Source organism: Panthera pardus, unplaced genomic scaffold, assembly GCF_024362965.1.
Source record: "Panthera pardus isolate Hobbes unplaced genomic scaffold, ASM2436296v1 HiC_scaffold_4, whole genome shotgun sequence".
Lineage (NCBI taxonomy): Eukaryota > Metazoa > Chordata > Mammalia > Carnivora > Felidae > Panthera > Panthera pardus.
In genome coordinates, this window is record NW_026526969.1 from 9,140,142 (window position 1) to 9,157,129 (window position 16,988).

The following is a 16,988-nucleotide window of genomic DNA, read 5'->3' on the forward strand; positions in this document are numbered from 1 at the left end:
TTAGACTCTTCTGTACCCACGGATTGTTCTGCTCACAAATAATTGTTTACAGTTCTGTCCCCTCGACAACCATGCCACCCTGGGATCCCAGGCCCAAAGCCCTCTGGCTTCTACCACCAAGATGTGTGGCACTCACTGTCCTGCTCCGGACGCTCCTTCTCCACTGTTGACAGCATCCTGGGCTGCCTGGCTGGTCACGTCGTCCACATGATGGGGGACTCCACACTTCGGCAGTGGTGGGAGTACCTGCGCGACACTGTGCCCTGTGAGTGGCCGTGAGGGGAGAGGGCAGGGTTCCTAAGGCAAAAAGAGAAGATCCAGGGCTTTGAGAAGGCAGAAAACATTTCAGGAGAGTGCTGTGGAAGGACCAGATACTGGGTTTGGGGCAGAGGCAGGGATGGGGAACAGGTTGCCCAGATTGCACATAATCTCAACAATTAGGTGGATGATCAGAGGCTCTAACAGTAGGGTGGATGTGTTTGAAGAATGATGAATAGATAACCTTACCTGGAAGTGAGGATTTGCCAAGGGATATTGCAGGAATAGAGTTGGAATTTAAGAAAAGTGCTGTAGGGAAATCAGGGGTTTCTCTTGTGACTTTGGGAAGACACTGAATGTTTTCATTTTGTTTGACTGATTGATTGAAAAAGCACATTACAAAAACCAGTTATAAGACACTGGTAGGTCAGCATGCAGGCTGGTGAGAGACTAAATTGGGGTCAGCAGTAAAGGAAGCATTATACTGGGGGAACTGACAGCTTGTTGACTGATTGCTTCTAGAAAGAAGGGAGATGACCAGGTAACTACAGATAACAGAAAACGGACTCAAAATGGAAATCACTGGGGTGCCTGACTGCGTGTGGGAGCAAGGGACAGCAGTGGTAGAAGATGGTGTACTTATTTTATATTCTTCATATCGGGTTGTGTGGGCGGGTCTTCTGGGGAGTCTGTGCGTGAGGCATTTGAACACAGGGGACTGGAAGTGAATTGAGATGTCCAAGCTTCAGACAGAGTTTCATATTTATTTATTCCCTGGACGATAAAAGTTAAAAGAGGTGAGAGTATCATGAAGGGTGAGTGCCATCTGAGCCTCCAACTTTTGTTGCACAGATTCCACAATATAATGTAACGTGGTTTAAGGAATATGCTTTATCAGGGAGCGGGGGCAACGTGAGGGCCAAGGAAAGAAGGAACGTCAGCACCGAGCTGCCTCCCCTGCCTGTCTCCTATGATCCCAAAGAGAAGTGTGCAGGGTGGGTCTGTGCTCTCCTGGAAGAGAACCCCCTCAGGCTCTCCCTTGTCACCTACAAGTGTGAGAGCAGCCATGTTGGACTTCCCGGCACCAGAGGGATGTGGGCCGCCATTTGTTTACAGAAGTTCTAAAAGTACCAGCTGCCCCCACCTAGAGATCTTGAGGTCTGGGCTGTTGTGTACGCTCCTGCTTGAGGTATCAAAGCCCGCTGCCTCCCAGGAGGGTTAGTCTCGGTGCAGCCCCTTCCTTCAGGGAAAAAGAGAGCTCCGGTTCTAATTTGGTGTTTAGGCAATCTGAGGTGACCTCCCAGGGTCACTGCCCGTGGCAGTGGAGTAGTTGACTTTCCTACGCAAGAGGTGTATCTAGAGATGAATAGAAGTTCATGACAGAATGTTGGGAGAACCAGATCCTCTGCTAGCTGATTTGGCACCTTTCTGTGAAATAGAAAAAGGCGCCCCCTGTGCCCACAGAGCCCTGAAGCGCAAGGTAGGGCAAGCAGGCAGAGACATGGTGCAAAGGAGGGGCCTTTTATTGCAGATGCGTCTAGCTCTCTATCAGGGTGTACAGCTGAGTGACCAGACCTGATTCCAGAAACCTCTGGCTCCCTCGGTTGGCCACCATTGTGCAAAGACACACTGGACAGCCTTCACTCTCTAGCCTGGGGCAAGTCTCCATCCAGGGGTGGCCAGAGGAGGCCAATGGATCAATCCAAGTTGAATCCTTTCTGCTAAGAAAGGAAGGAGCATCCAAAGGAACGTCAATGAGACAAAATGCTCCAGGGCCAGGGAGGCTGAGGACTGAGAATAGGTTTTGGGGCTTGGTAACTACTGGCGATATCACAGATTAGGGAGAACATAACCAGGTGCCTGGGCCAGAGGATGCTTGTGTCCTAAGGGGAAACTGATGCTAGATCTTCTATGTAATTAAACGAGGAAGTACGGTCCTATATTAGCCTCTAAGCTTCCTCTTGTCCTCCCCACAGCCCTGAAGCCTATGGATCTACACACCACATATCAGACGGGGCCCCTGATGGCGGTGGAGACCGCTCGGGGCATAGTGCTGCACTGGCGGGCCCACAGCTGGCCCCTGCGCTCCCTGCACACACCAGTGGCCTCCCTGCACTCTGTGGTCCGGGAACTGGGGGGCCTGGCCGGGGGCCCCCACACAGTGGTGGTGCTGGGCCTGGGCGCCCACTTCACCACCTTTCCCCCATCTGTCTTTGTGCAACGACTCGCAGGGATCAGGGCAGCCGTGGCCGCGCTGCTGGCCCGCGAGCCCCGCACTCTCGTGGTCATCAAGCTGGCCAATACCGGCTACAAGTCTGTGTATGGCAGTGACTGGTTCACCCTCCAGGTGAACCGGCTTCTCCGAGCCGCCTTTGCTGACCTCCGTGTGGCCTTTGTGGACGCCTGGGAAATGACCTCCAGTCTGGCTCTGCCCGACAGGATCCACCCAGGGCGGCTTATTGTCCGCAATGAGGTCAACTTCCTCCTGTCCTTCATTTGCCCCATTTGAGCGCTTCTGCGGGTCCTGGGCTGTGTGGATGGAGGCGCTGGTGTGAGGATCAAGCCTGGAACCCCTTCCCCTCAGCTGTCTGTACCTCTTCTCTGAACTGTTTGTTTGTTTGTTTGTTTGTTTGTTTTGGATGAGGGAAAAAAGATTTTTTATTGTATTTTAATTCAAACTTACTGGGTTCCTGGTGAGTTTTAAATTTAAAATACTTTATTAGCCAATTCTCAGCGTTGGTTCTATGAATTGTTCATCTCATTTAACTATTTTTCTCCTAGTTCTTTAGTGTTTTGGGATTTTTTTATAATTTAACTTTATTTTTTATTTTTAAAAATTTACATCCAAATTAGTTAGCATATAGTGCAACAATGATTTCAGGAGTAGATTCCTTAATGCCCCTTACCCATTTAGCCCATCCCCCCTCCCACAACCCCTCCAGTAACTCTCAGTTTGTTCTCCATATTTATGAGTCTCTTCTGTTTTGTCCCCCTCTCTGTTTTTATATTATTTTTATTTCCCTTCCCTTATGTTCATCTGTTTTGTCTCTTAAAGTCCTCATATGAGTGAAGTCATATGATTTTTGTCTTTCTCTGATTGACTAATTTCACTTAGCATAATACCCTCCAGTTCCATCCACGTAGTTGCAGATGGCAAGATTTCATTCTTTTTGATGGCCGAGTAATACTCCATTGTGTATATAGACCACATCTTCTTTTTTTTTTTTTTTAAATTTTTTTTTTTTTCTTCAACGTTTTTTTATTTATTTTTGGGACAGAGAGAGACAGAGCATGAACGGGGGAGGGGCAGAGAGAGAGGGAGACACAGAATCGGAAACAGGCTCCAGGCTCCGAGCCATCAGCCCAGAGCCTGATGCGGGGCTCGAACTCACGGACCGCGAGATCGTGACCTGGCTGAAGTCGGACGCTTAACCGACTGCGCCACCCAGGCGCCCCTAGACCACATCTTCTTTATCCATTCATCTGTCAATGGACATTTGGGCTCTTTCCATCCTTTGGCTATTGTCAATAGTGCTGCTATAAACATGGGGGTGCATGTGTCCCTTCGAAACAGCACACCAGTATCTTTTAGATAAATGCCTAGTAGTGCAATTGCTGGGTCGTGGGGTAGTTCTATTTTTAGGTTTTTGAGGAACCTCCATACTGTTTTCCAGAGTGGCTGCACCAGCTTGCATTCCCACCAACAATGCAAAAGAGATCCTCTTTCTCCGCATCCTCGCCAACATCTGTTGTTGCCTGAGTTGTTAATGTTAGCCATTCTGACAGGTGTAAGGTGGTATCTCATTGTGGTTTTGATTTGTATTTCCCTGATGATGAGTGACATGGAGCATTTTTTCATGTGTCGGTTGTCCATTTGGATGTCTTCTTTGGAGAAGTGTCTATTCATGTCTTTTGCCCATTTCTTCACTGGATTATTTGTTCTTTGGGTGTTGAGTTTGATAAGTTCTTTGTAGATTTTGGATACTAACCCTTTATCTGATATGTCATTTGCAAATATCTTCTCCCATTCTGTCGGTTGCCTTTTAGTTTTGCTGATTGTTTCCTTCGCTGTGCAGAAGCTGTTTATTTTTATGAGGTCCTAGTAGTTCATTTTTGCTTTTGTTTCCCTTGCCTCCGGAGATGTGTTGAGTAAGAAATTGCTGCGGGCGAGATCAAAGAGGTTTTTGCCTGCTTTCTCCTCAAGGATATTGATGGCTTCCTGTCTTTCATTGAGGTCTTTCATCCATTTTGAGTTTATTTTTGTGTCTGGTGTGAGAAAGTGGTCCAGGTTCATTCTTCTGCATGTCGCTGTCCAGTTTTCCCAGGACCACTTGCTGAAGAGACTGTCTTTATTCCATTGGATATTCTTTCCTGCTTTGTCAAAGATTAGTTGCCCCTATGTTTGTGGGTCCATTTCTGGGTTCTCTATTCTATTCCATTGATCTGAGTGTCTGTTCTTGTGCCAGTACCATACTGTCTTGATGATTACAGCTTTGTAGTGTAGCTTGAAGTCTGGGATTGTGATGCCTCCTGCTTTGGTTTTCTTTTTGAAGATTGCTTTGGCTATTTGGGGTCTTTTCTGGTTCCATGCAAATTTTAGGATTATTTGTTCTAGCTCTGTGAAGAATGCTGGTGTTACTTTGATAGGGATTGCGTTGAATATGTAGATTGCTTTGGGTAGTATTGACATTTTAACAATATTTGTTCTTTCTTGGAAGAACATGGAATCTTTTTCCATTTCTCTGTCTTCTTCAATTTCTTTCACAAGCTTTCTGTAGCTTTCAGTGTATAGATTTTTCACCTCTTTGGTTAGATTTATTCCTAGGTATTTTATGGTTTTTCTTCTCTTAACTTTTCTAATGCACAGGCAATAAATCCACCAGTGAGAATTGGGATGTGGGGGGTGGGGGGTGGCAGGTGAGGGAAACCTGGCAGTGCTGAAGGGATGAGGCAGAGCCACAGCCAGAAACATCTATCACATCTGTGCATATAAGGATTGTCATTTTATGTGCTGGAGTCTCCATTTAGAATGCCAGCGAGCCTTGAAAAGATATAAGAGAGGGATTCCATTTCAGTTCATCAGAGCCACCCTCGTGAAGAGCCCGACTATATATATAAAGACTTTTCGGGGTTGATTTGTAAAATAAAATATTTCTCCTCATCGTAAAAGTAATGCAGTGCTTTTTGTAGAAAACTTGAAAAGGTACCAAAAAAATAACAATGAAAATAAAAGTCACCTAGAATCCCATGGCTGGGAAACAATCACTGTTGAAATACATATATTCCCAACAATTTCTCAATGCATAAAAACAAAATTCTATACCTCTTCCTTTTATTATTATTTTTATTTACTCAAGATATATCCGATGGGTTTATTTTGAGATTCTAATGGACATTAATTTGGTGTGTGTGCCCCTTGGTCAGTTCAGGTCCTACAAGAAGCAGGTGTCAAGATAGGATTAGAAGTGCAAATATGTTTAGTGGAAACACCTATGAGAGATAATGCGGAGGAAGCCAGGTAAGGCTGGGAGAGCCTTCAGACCTGATGCAAGGTTGACCTGGAGTAAAGGATGGAGGGAAGGAAGGTTGGGTAGAAGCATGCTAGACCATCGTGCAGTCTAAGGAAATTTTGGCAAGACCAGTGAGAAGTTCTTGAATCACAGTTGACCATCAGAGGAGTCCTGTATCTCCCAGGAAGGGGCCAGCCTCAGTATCCCTGCCGTGCTCAGCTGTTGGCTGGCAGCAGCCCCATGGGAAGAGTGGCCTCACTGTGAGGGATGTCAGAGGATAACAGCTGGGGCCCTTGGTCAAGTACAAGCCCTGCAGTCCACTAGGAAGGTAACAAACATTTCAAATATGTAATAACTCAGAAAATACAGTTGATTTTCTAAAAGAATGACAAAAGTCAAACTTCAGTCAAAGAAGACATTACTGATATGATCCAGCAATTCCACTTCTGGATATTTATCTGAAGGAAAGGAAAACACTAACTCAAAAATGTATCTGTACCCCCACGTTCACTGACTACAGCATTATTTATAATAGCCAAGATATGGAAGCAACCTAATGTCCACCAATGGATGGATGGATAAAGAAAATGCGGTATTTATGAAACAGTCAAGGACTGGAACAAGCCCCTGGACACCCAGGGCACTCCCTCTGGGCTCATATCCCTTTCCCTGAAGGGCAGAGCAAGAATCAAGGAGGAAACCCAGACTGGTTCCAACTGATCCCAGATGAGATGGTCACCAAAATTGACCTTTCACCAACTTTTCTCATCTTAATGCTAAAAAACATGCCCAGAGGTAGAGACTTAACATGCAAATGAAATGTCCTGTGCATGAAGAAGCATGTTCTGTCAAATGTACCTGTGCCCCCACTTTCCTGGGCTTCCCCACCCCTACTTGCTTAAGCAACATTCCTTTTTCCCACCTCGGCCCCTTTAAAACTCCCTGGCTATTGTCTGGAGAGCCAGTATGACACCTTAGTCATGACTTTGTCTCCCTTCTCCTGCAGCTATTGCCCCAATAAAGCCTTGTCTGTACCTTTAAATTTGGGGTCCATCCTCATTTCTACCATACCTGGGTCCAAGGACCCAAGTGTGGCACCATATACACAATGGAATATTAGCCAAAAAAAGAAAGAAATCCTGCCATTTCTTTGGGTGGATCCAACAATATGGTTGGATTTTGAAAGCATCATGCTTAATGAAATATGTCATATAGAGAAAGGTAAATGCCAAATGATCTTCCTTATATATGGAATCTGAAATAAACAAAGAAACTCCTAGGTAGGGACAACAGAGTGGTGGTTGCCAGAGGTGGGCAGGGGGGCAAAATGGATGAAGGGGGTCAAAAGGCACAAACTTCCAGCTAGAAAATAAGTAAGTCCTGGGATATAATGTACAGCATGGTGACTACAGTTAATAATGCTGTATTGTGGGGCGCCTGGGTGGCGCAGTCGGTTAAGCGTCCGACTTCAGCCAGGTCACGATCTCGCGGTCCGTGAGTTTGAGCCCCGCGTCGGGCTCTGGGCTGATGGCTCGGAGCCTGGAGCCTGTTTCCGATTCTGTGTCTCCCTCTCTCTCTGCCCCTCCCCCATTCATGCTCTGTCTCTCTCTGTCCCAAAAATAAAATTAAAAACGTTGAAAAAAAAAATTAAAAAAAAAATAAAAAATAAAAAATAAAAAAAATAATGCTGTATTGTATATATGAACGCTGCTAAGAGTAGCTCTTAAAACTTCTTATGACAAGAAACAAAATTTTGTAGCTATGTTGGTGATGGGTGTCAACTAGACCTATTGCGGTGATCATTTCAATAATACAAATATCAAATCTTTATGTTGTATACCTGAAGCTAATACAATGCTATACATCAGTTATATTTCAATTAAAAAATTAAAAAGGGTGTTTCTTGGTTTAGTCATCTAATAGACTTTCCCAATGACATTTCTGTTCGTAGACAAAGATATGTTGTCTAATTTGGCATTGCTGCTGATAGAAAATAAATTATCTGGAAATATTGATTATAACGTATTTAGCGATTTTACTGAAAGAAAAAATAAATTTCAATATACAAAATAAATTTCAATAAATATACAATACAAATATATATAATACAGAATTCCACGTGTCTTTAAAAGTTCTGCAAATATCACCAAGCCAAAATAGAACATGCAGGCTCCTGTAATAACGATCAATTCAGTTGTCTTTGTTTTGCTAACTTTCATCTGTATAAAAACACATTTCTCAGTTTTGTATTATGAAGGTATACTTCTCAGGGCAGAGAGACAATTATTTGGCAGATTATGATAACTTAAATATTTGGACATGAGGAACAGTGCTCTGGTTGTGCTCTGGCCGGGGTCTCACAAGTGATAGAAGCAAACCCACCATCCAAAAGTAAGGAAGCCAGCCCACAGTGAACCTGGCCACAGCCCTGTGGGGTGCCCCCTTGATGCCCCCCAGGACTGGAGACGCACCCACGTGACCTCACTCTCCTCCCTCCCCAGATCAGGATCCTGCCCCTGCTCCCATGTCAATCCATCACTCCGGGAAGAGCAGGGAGTGACCAGTGCTCGGAGGGCGGGGGGGTTGGGGGACGGGCCCCTCGGTCCTACAGGAGGGCTTGTGCCCGGCTTTGCTACAGGAAGCCTAACTCTAAGTAACACCGCCTGATTTTGGTGTCTTCCCCGCCCAAAATTGGCTTTATGAAGCAAGTCATGAATCAGACAGCATCTTATCCAGCAAGTAGCGAGATGCTCCCCCTTCTCCGCCTTTGGAAACAAAATCCACCAGTTTGTGTGGAGAAACATTGCCTCTTGCTGGCCCTGGATAATTATGTTTCTACAGAGACCACAGGTTAACAAAGGCCAGTGGCAGGCTGTGTGCCTGGAAACCCAGACTGCAGCTATCACCCCTGGAGTCTGAAGAAGCCTCTTCCACCTGGGGTCCTTATGGGGGTCACCACCCACACTCACTCTTCTCAGATGCAAACTCCCCCTCTCGGGTCTCCTGGGTCTCACCCTCATCTCAGCTTGTGTTGTCCAAGATGCACTGGTAACCACTTTATCACAGTAATTATGCTCCAGTGAAAGACCAGGGCCACCAGGGCCGGCAGCCACTCTGCATCTGAACAGGGAATATAGGGAAGCCAGTCGTCACGCTGGAAGGCAGACATGGGAGGGAGAGACTGCGTGGTGCCTCAACGGGCCCAGGACCCCGAAGCCCGCTTTGAGCTCCAGAAACGGGGAGAGGCGGGAAGGATCCTTCCCTAGAGCCTTCAGAGGGGGCACAATCCGTCCACACCTTGACTTTGGACTTCTGGCCTCCAGAGTTGTGAGGGAATAAACGTCTGCTCTTTCAAACCAAAAACACATCAGTACCAGGGGCCAGTGACACGCAGTGAATGACATGAAGTTTGAGGCCGACATGAACCAAAGTGTCGCCTCAGCTGAGATCCGTTGGCCAGTTCAGGCCTTGTAAGAATGTGCTCAGCTCAGGCCACTAAAAACATATTTCAAATAAAGGAAGGAAAAAAAAGAGGAGGACTATGTGTCCATCATAATTCACCTTAAATTTGAATTCTGTGAAATGCACATCAACAGAAGCATTTCCTGGCTTTTTCTTCTGAATTTGCTAAGCCACCTGATGACCATGGATAAAGGGGATCCCACAGAGGGAAACGTACCGGAGCTGATTGTTAATTTGGGGGAATGTTGTGAGCCCTTTCTCAACACAGCCACTATTAAATATTAAATATGTGTACAACAATATAAATGTACCTAATGCCACTGAACTGTATACTTAAAAATGGCTAAAATGGTAAGTTTTTGTTAAGTATGCATTAACACAATAAAACATTTTTAATCAAGGGGCGCCTGGGTGGCTCAGTCACTTAAGCCGCCAACTTTGGCCCAGGTCATGATCTCACGGTTCATGAGTTTGAGCCCTGAGTCAGGCTCTGTGCCAACAGCTCAGAGCCTGGAGCCTGCTTCGGATTCTGTGTCCCCCTCTCTCTCTCTCTGCCCCTCTTCCACTCGTGCTCTCTCTCTCTCTCTCTCAAAAATAAACATTTAAAAATGTTTTCTTAATTTTTAATCAAGAAAAAAATATAACCTGGGGCACCTGAGTAGCTCAGTTAGTTACGCCTCCAACTCATGGTTTCCGCTCAGGTCATGATCTCAAAATTCATGAGTCTGAGCCCCGTATGGGGTTCCACACTGCTAACTGTGTGGAGCCTAATGAGATTCTCTCTCTCTCCCTCTCTCTCTGCCCCTCCCCCCCAGCACTGTAAATAAATAAATACATACGTACATAAACCTAAAAAAAAAGAAAAATATAACCTTACAATAAATTATATTAAAAAGGAAGAAAGCTCGTCTCTGCCTACATAGTTTACCACGTATTACTATTATCTGTGCTCTTGACGTTATTTATGCTGTTGCATCTGCATGGTGGGAATAACGTAGAAGCACCTGCCGCTGTGCATTTCTTCTTGGCTCAAATTCAGTGACTTCACATCGGGAGTCGTATTAGTCTGCTCGGGCTGCCATGATGAAATGCCACAGACCGGGTGACTTAAATAGCAGGAATTTCTCTCAGTTCTGGAGTGCGGGAAGTCCAAGATCAAGGTTTGGCAGGGTAGGTTGTGTCCTGAGGTCACCGCCTGTAGCTTGTAGGCGGCGCCATCTTGCTATGTGTTCACAAGGCCTTCCCTCAGCATGTGCGTGTGGAGACAGAGACAGCAGCACTCTGACGTCACTTTCTGTAAGGACACTAGTCCTATAGGATCAGACCTCCACCCCCATGACTCATTAACCTTGGTTATTTCCTTAGGGGCCCCACCTCTGAATACAGCCCTACTGGTGCTTAGGGCTTCAACATGTGAATTTGGGGGGTCCAGTGGGGATGCAAACATTTGGCCCACACAGAGGTAGCTAACTCTATACTGTGGGAGTTCTTGCACCATGGAAACTGGCAAATGCTATGAATCGGGGCTTCTGGAGAGCTGTTTGTGACACAGAGGGGAAGGGCGACAAGGGTCACCTCTGAGAGTATCCTTCCTCCTCCCTCAAGCTGGGAGCACAGCAAGGTCAGGAGTCAGCCGGTGCCTCCCAGTCCTCAGCCCTCTGCTGTCACCTCTGAGAGGCTCTGTTGGCATTTGTCACATTGATCAGGAGCTGGAATGCAGCCAGCGGCCATGAGGAGGAAGCTGACAGGTGAGGAAGTCTCGGTCACATGACAAATGAAACTTGTGAATGTGACAGTGGCAGACTCCACAGAAGGCAGCCCCTGGGTCAGACTGCTGGGCAAATGCCTTCCCTTCCCCGAGCCTCAGTCTTCTCATCTGTAAAGTGGGGATAACAGCTACCTCCCTTAGAGGGTCTGAGGGAGGACAGAATGAGGTAAGACAGAAAACACTGCACACCGACTGGAAAGCTACATGGATCGTCATCACCTGACACCCACCTCTGTGTTCTTTCCATTCACACCAGTCGGCACTGACTGCCCCGTGCACTATGCCAGGTGCCAAGGACCCAAAGCTCCATGCCCCGGTCAGTCCTCAAGCATCTCCCTGTGTAGCAGGAAGACAACACAGAAAAGGGAACCCTTGGGTGCTGATGTGGCCCGGAGGACTGTTGATGGTTGTCACTGCATGGGGAAGCGGGGGGAGCAGAGGCACAGACCCAACACCACAGCAGGTATTCAGTGGCAATGTGACCTTAAGTGATGTTCACAACCTTACTCAGGACCTCAGTTTCCTCTTGTAAAATGAGGACCATAACAGACCCTGCCTACGGGGAGAGTTAACTCCTACTTTAAAATGTAATTTTAGGGGCGTCTGGGTGGCTCAGATGGTTAAGCTGCCAACTTCAGCTCGGATCATGATCTCGCGGTTCCTGAGTTCGAGCCCTGCTTCCGGCTCTGTGCTGACAGCTCAGAGCCGGGAGCCTGCTTCAGATTCTTTGTCTCCCTCTCTCTCTGCCCCTCCCCTGCTGGCCCTCTCTCTCCCTCTTTCAAAAATAAATAAACATTTAATATATATATATATATATATATACACACACACACACACACACACACACATATATGTATATATAATTTTATTTGGATTTGTTTGAATCAGATATGGTAAGGCACAAAGAAACAGAAATTACTGTCATGAGGTAAGAATTTATACTCACTGATCCCTAGATCCCAGAGGCATGGAATCTCATGCAGGGCTGCATTGGGAGACACCAAGTTCGGTCAGGAAGCAAAGGAAGTGAAGGGAAAACATGGACAGGAGCCTTTATCTAGTGTCTGTGGAAAAGACAAGGCAAAGCAGGTTAAGCTGGTTTATGATTGGCCAGTGGGAATAATTTCAGCGGATTCTGCAGATTAGGGGCTGCCCTGGGGAGAATGGGGTAGAGGAATATTGCCCTCCTGGGGCAGAAGAGCCAGATGGAAGAGGTGGTTTGGAGTACGGGCTCTGGACTGGGCTCTGGACTGGTTGGTTTGCATATGAAAGGTGTGCTCCTGGGCAAGTCTTTGCCATCTCTAGGAACTGGCCAGCACTGAGAGGGGCAGTCTCTCCCTGGTCAGTGAGGCTCCACCTGTCAAAGCATCAAGAACACAGCAAATAAGCAAAACACCCAGCACCCAGTAAGTGGGAGATGTCATCCCCACCTGTTTCAGCGTTGACTTTGTGGCCTCCCTCTCCTTGCTTCACACGGGTGAGTCTTCCCTTCCCAGCTGGGTCCTAATTCCTGGAGGGCTCACTGCATGCCTGCCCCCAACCAGGGCAGAAGAAACCCTCTCTGGGCCCCCGTCCTCTGGATAGAAAACAGGAGGAAGTAAATAAACACAGTGCTGTTGTCAGCAGTGGCACCAGGCAGTTCATGGGGAAGGGTAGAGACTGTGCCCTGTTCTCCTTCAGAGAACTATTGTCATTTTCCTGCCTCACCTCACGCTCACATCCCCTTGCCTTTGTTTGCCCAGACCTTGACAAGTGGCCTGATGACTGAAGCGCTAGGAAGGGCTGTGGGAGGAAAGGAGGCAATAACTTGGGAAGCACCAAGCTTACAAGGTGCACAAACCTGAGAGTGGTCCAAACTACTCCAGACCTGCCCAGTGGAGGGAACTAGAGTGAGGTGACCCCTCTGAGCTGTAGTTTCGTCCTCTGTCGGGTAGAATACAATTCCTCTGTCTCACAGGATTGCTATGAAAAGTAAAAGTAACACACAGGGGGAGTCCTCAAAGTCAGTGTCCTTGCCCCACGGCAGCAGTTCTCAAACTTCAGCAGGTAGAGTGGGGCCTGAGAATTAGCATTTCCACAAGTTCCTAGGTGAGGCCGATGCAACTGGTCAACACTGTGATACCTATGAGGGGTATGGCTAGGATATACAGTAGGCGTATGGTTAGCATTTTAAAGAATGGCCAAAATAGTTGTACTGTTTTAAATTCCCATCAGTAGTATGAGAGTTCCAGCTGCTCCACATCCTTGCCAACCGCTAGTATGGTTGGTCTTTCAATTTTGGCCATTTTGCGGATATGTGATGGTATACCATTGTGGTTTTCATTCCATTTCCCTAATGACTAATGATGTCACACATCTCTTCATGTGCTGCTACCTGTATATCTCCTTCAATGAAGAATCCATCTAATCCAGTCTTCAGCTCACCTTTAAAATCGAGATTTGGGGGGCATCTGAGTGGCTCAGTCAGTTAAGCGTCCGACCTCGGCTCAGGTCATGATCTTGCAGTCTGTGAGTTCGAGCCCCGCATTGGGCTCTGTGCTGACAGCTCAGACCCTGGAGCCTGTTTCAAATTCTGTGTCTCCCTCTCTCTCTGCCCCTCCCCTGCTCATGCTCTGTCTCTCTGTCTCTGAGAAATGAACAAACCTTAAAAAAAAAGTTTTTTAATTGAGATTTTGTTTCATCAAATTGAAGGTTTCTGTCAGTTATGTGATTTGAAAATATTTTGTCCCAGTCCATAGCTTTTATTTGTCATTTTCTTGATAGTATCTCTTGAAGAACAGAATTTTTAGTTTTGATAAACTGCAATTTATTAGTATATTCTTTTATGGATCATGCTTTTGGTGTTGAATCTAAGCAATCTTTGCCTAGCCCAAGGTCACATCTACTCCTGTGTTTTTTCTAGAGTTATATAATTTTAGGCCTTATATTTTTTAGTTCATTTATTTATTTTGAGAGAGAGCGTGCATGCATGAGCAGGGGTGGAGCAGAGAGAGAGGGGGAGAGAAAGAATCCCAAGCAGGCTCCATGCTGTCAGTGCAGAGCCCAACATGGGGCTCAATCTCACGAACTGTGAGATCATGACCTGAGCCAATATTAACAGTCTGATGCTTAACGGAATGTGCCACCCAGGCACCCCGTAGGTCTTAAATTTAAACCTATCATTCGTTTTCAGTTAATTTTTGTATAATGGATCAAGGTATGGTGTTTTGTGTGTTGTTGTGGGCTTTTGTGGGTTTTTTTCTGTTTTGTTTTGTTGTGTTTGGTTTGTTTTTGCATATGGAGGTCTAGTAGTTCTAGTACATTTGTTTAAAAGACTATCATTTCATGGGGTGCCTGGGTGGCTCAGTCAGTTGAGTGACTGTTTCGGCTCAGGTCATGACCTTGCAGTTCGTGAGTTCGTGCCCCGTGTCGGGCTCTGTGCTGATGGCTCAGAGACTAGAGCCTGCCTTGGATTCTGTGTCTCCCTCTCTCTGCCCCTTCCCCACTCATGCTGGGTCTCTCTCTGTCTCTCAAAAATGAATAAACATTTTTTAAAAAATTTTTTTAAACTATCACATTTCCACTGAATTACCTTTGCACCTTTGTGGGGAATTAATTGACCATATATGTCTACGTCTATTTCTGTATTCTGTTCTTTCCATTTATCTAGTTGTCCATCTCGATTACAATTGCTTTATAATAAGTCCTGATGTCGAATAGCAGAAATCCTCCACTTTGTTTTCATTTTCAAAGTTGTTTTGATTGACCTCGGTCCTTGAACTGCTTTGGGAAATTTTTTTTAATGTTTGTTTGTTTGTTTTATTTTTAAAATTTATTTTGAGAGAGAGAGAGAGAGAGAGATGGGGGGGGGGCGGCGGGCAGAGAGAGAATCCCAAGCAGGCTCTGCACCGTCAGTGCAGAGCCCTGTGTGGGACTTGAACTCGTGAACCCTGAGATCATGACCTGAGCTGAAACCAAAAGTCGGATGCTTAACCAACTGAGCCACCCAGGCACGCCTATTTATTCATTGAGGGAGAGAAAAAGAGAGAGAGAGAGCGCGCGCACAAGCAAGGGAGAGGCAGAGAAAGGGAGGGAGAGAGAGAATCCTAAGTAGGCTCCACACTGTCAGTGCAGAGCCCAGCGCAGGGCTTGATTCCATGAAGCCTGCGAGCATGACCTAAGCCAAGATCAAGAGTCAGACGCTTAACTGACTGAGCCACCCAGTCGCCCCACTTTAGGAATTTCAGAGTTGACTTGTTAGTTTCGGCAAAAAAAGCCTACTGGGATTTTGGTTAAGATTGTGTTAAAGCTACAGATTAATTTGGGGAAACTTGACATCTTAATAGTATTGAGTCCTCTCATAGAAGAATTTATTAGTCTTCTTCAATTTCTCTCAGCAAATTTTGTGGTTATCAATGTACAGATCTTGCCATATTTACTCCTAAGTATTTCATACTGGTGATGTTATTATAAAATTTTTTTTTCAATTTCCAATTCTTTGTTATTAGCATATAAAACACAATAATATTTCTGTATATTGCTCTTGTATCCTGCAAACTTGCTTAAATCACTTGTAACTCTATTAGCTCTTTTGAATTTTTTTTTAAATGTTTTTATTTATTTTTGAGACAGAGAGAGACAGAGCATGAGCAGGGGAGGGGCAGAAAGAGAAGAAGACACAGAATCCAAAGCAGGCTCCAGGCTCTGAGCTGTCAGCACAGAGCCCGACACGGGGCTCGAACTCACGGACTGTGAGATCACGACCTGAGCTGAAGTCGGATGCTTAACCGACTGAGCCACCCAGGCGCCCCTCTATTAGCTCTTTTGTAGATTCCACTGGATTTTCTACATAACCAGTCAAGTCATCTATAAATAAGGACAGTTCTTACTTCTTCCTTTTCAATCTGGATGCATTTTGTATTGATTGTTGTACATGCAAGATTTTAATTGTAGAGGTGACTGAGTGATGACACAGAGCTAATGCCGTTGAAGGAAATTTTCTGTAATTTTTATTTCCTAAGAGAAGGGAAAACGCCATGTCATTAGAGGGCCACCTGGGGAAACACTAGAGGAGGTAGAGGCAAGAACAAGCGGAAAGCATAGACCACAGACTTTATCGTGTTTTCGCCAGGCAAGACATGGCAAAGAAGGGGAAACACCTTAGGATTGGTGGGCTTTGGGCTACAACTGCTATCGCTAGTTGCCTGGAATCCAGCACAGGGTTGACTCAGGGCAGAAGAAATACTGGCCTGGTGTGTGAAAGTTAGATAAAGGAAGTGGTTTAGAGTATGGGCCCCATGGATTAGTTTGCATATGAGAGACATGCTCCTAGGAAAGCCCTTTGCAAGTTCTAAGAATAGGCTAGCCTTGGGAGGGGCCATCTCTCCCCAGTCAGCAAGGCCACAAGTGCCAGAGCATCAAGAATGCAGACAATTAAAAAAAAAAAAAAAGTTAATACAATTGCCATGTGATGAATGAATGCCAAATACATAAATACAGATTCTCAGAAAACACAGAACAATTTTACCTATTTGTCTTTCCTTATTGCATGAGCTAGAACGTCCATCACAATGAATGGGGGCAGTGAGAGCAGACCTCTTTGCCTTACTCCTGATCTTGGGGGGAAAAGAGGAGCAGGGTGAGGTGCCATGGACGGGGAAGGGACTGGAACAGTGACAGATGTGGCCAATGAAGAAGGGAGAACAGAAACTTAGTAGAACTTGGAGGAAGATCTAAGGCCCTATTCTCAAATTGTGATCCACAGCTCATAGTCCTCACTCTGTCCCTGCTTCTGATCACACTCCTGACCCCTCCCCCACAGCCACCCCCTGGGCTAAAAAGCTGCATTTAGGCTCTGCCCATCCAGGACAGGGAGGATGCTACCAGGACAGGGAGGATGAACAAACACAAAGACCACACACCATATGTGAGCAGAAATCGTGTCTCCTAATTTCAAGTGTCATAGGGATCCCACTGGGGCCAGGGGCTTGAACATGGCATGGAATGTGCAG

The 16,988-nt window shown here is 45.9% G+C and overlaps 1 protein-coding gene and 1 long non-coding RNA gene across 8 annotated transcripts in view; one reads left to right on the forward strand and one right to left on the reverse strand.

The window, feature by feature from the left end:
* Nucleotides 1-2,991, forward strand: part of LOC109251272 (NXPE family member 3-like) — a 67,459-nt gene extending 64,468 nt beyond the window's left edge. For all 6 annotated transcript variants that reach the window (XM_053894062.1, XM_019422698.2, XM_019422699.2 and 3 more), the window contains 2 exons: nucleotides 53-265; nucleotides 2,235-2,991. In XM_053894062.1, coding sequence (XP_053750037.1) covers nucleotides 53-265; nucleotides 2,235-2,767 — 746 coding nt within the window. In that variant the 3' untranslated portion in view covers nucleotides 2,768-2,991. The remainder of the gene's footprint in view (nucleotides 1-52; nucleotides 266-2,234) is intronic.
* Nucleotides 2,992-10,640: 7,649 nt separating this feature from the next.
* LOC128774738 (uncharacterized) lies at nucleotides 10,641-12,624 on the reverse strand. 2 transcript variants are annotated; one of them, XR_008419182.1, is made up of 4 exons: nucleotides 12,429-12,624; nucleotides 11,945-12,062; nucleotides 11,229-11,334; nucleotides 10,641-11,106 (listed from the first exon to the last, which is right to left on the reverse strand). It is a non-coding gene; the product is annotated as an uncharacterized LOC128774738 (long non-coding RNA). The 2 variants fall into 2 exon arrangements; XR_008419181.1 differs by having other exon boundaries at nucleotides 10,641-11,334.
* Between the last annotated feature and the right edge of the window lie 4,364 nt (nucleotides 12,625-16,988).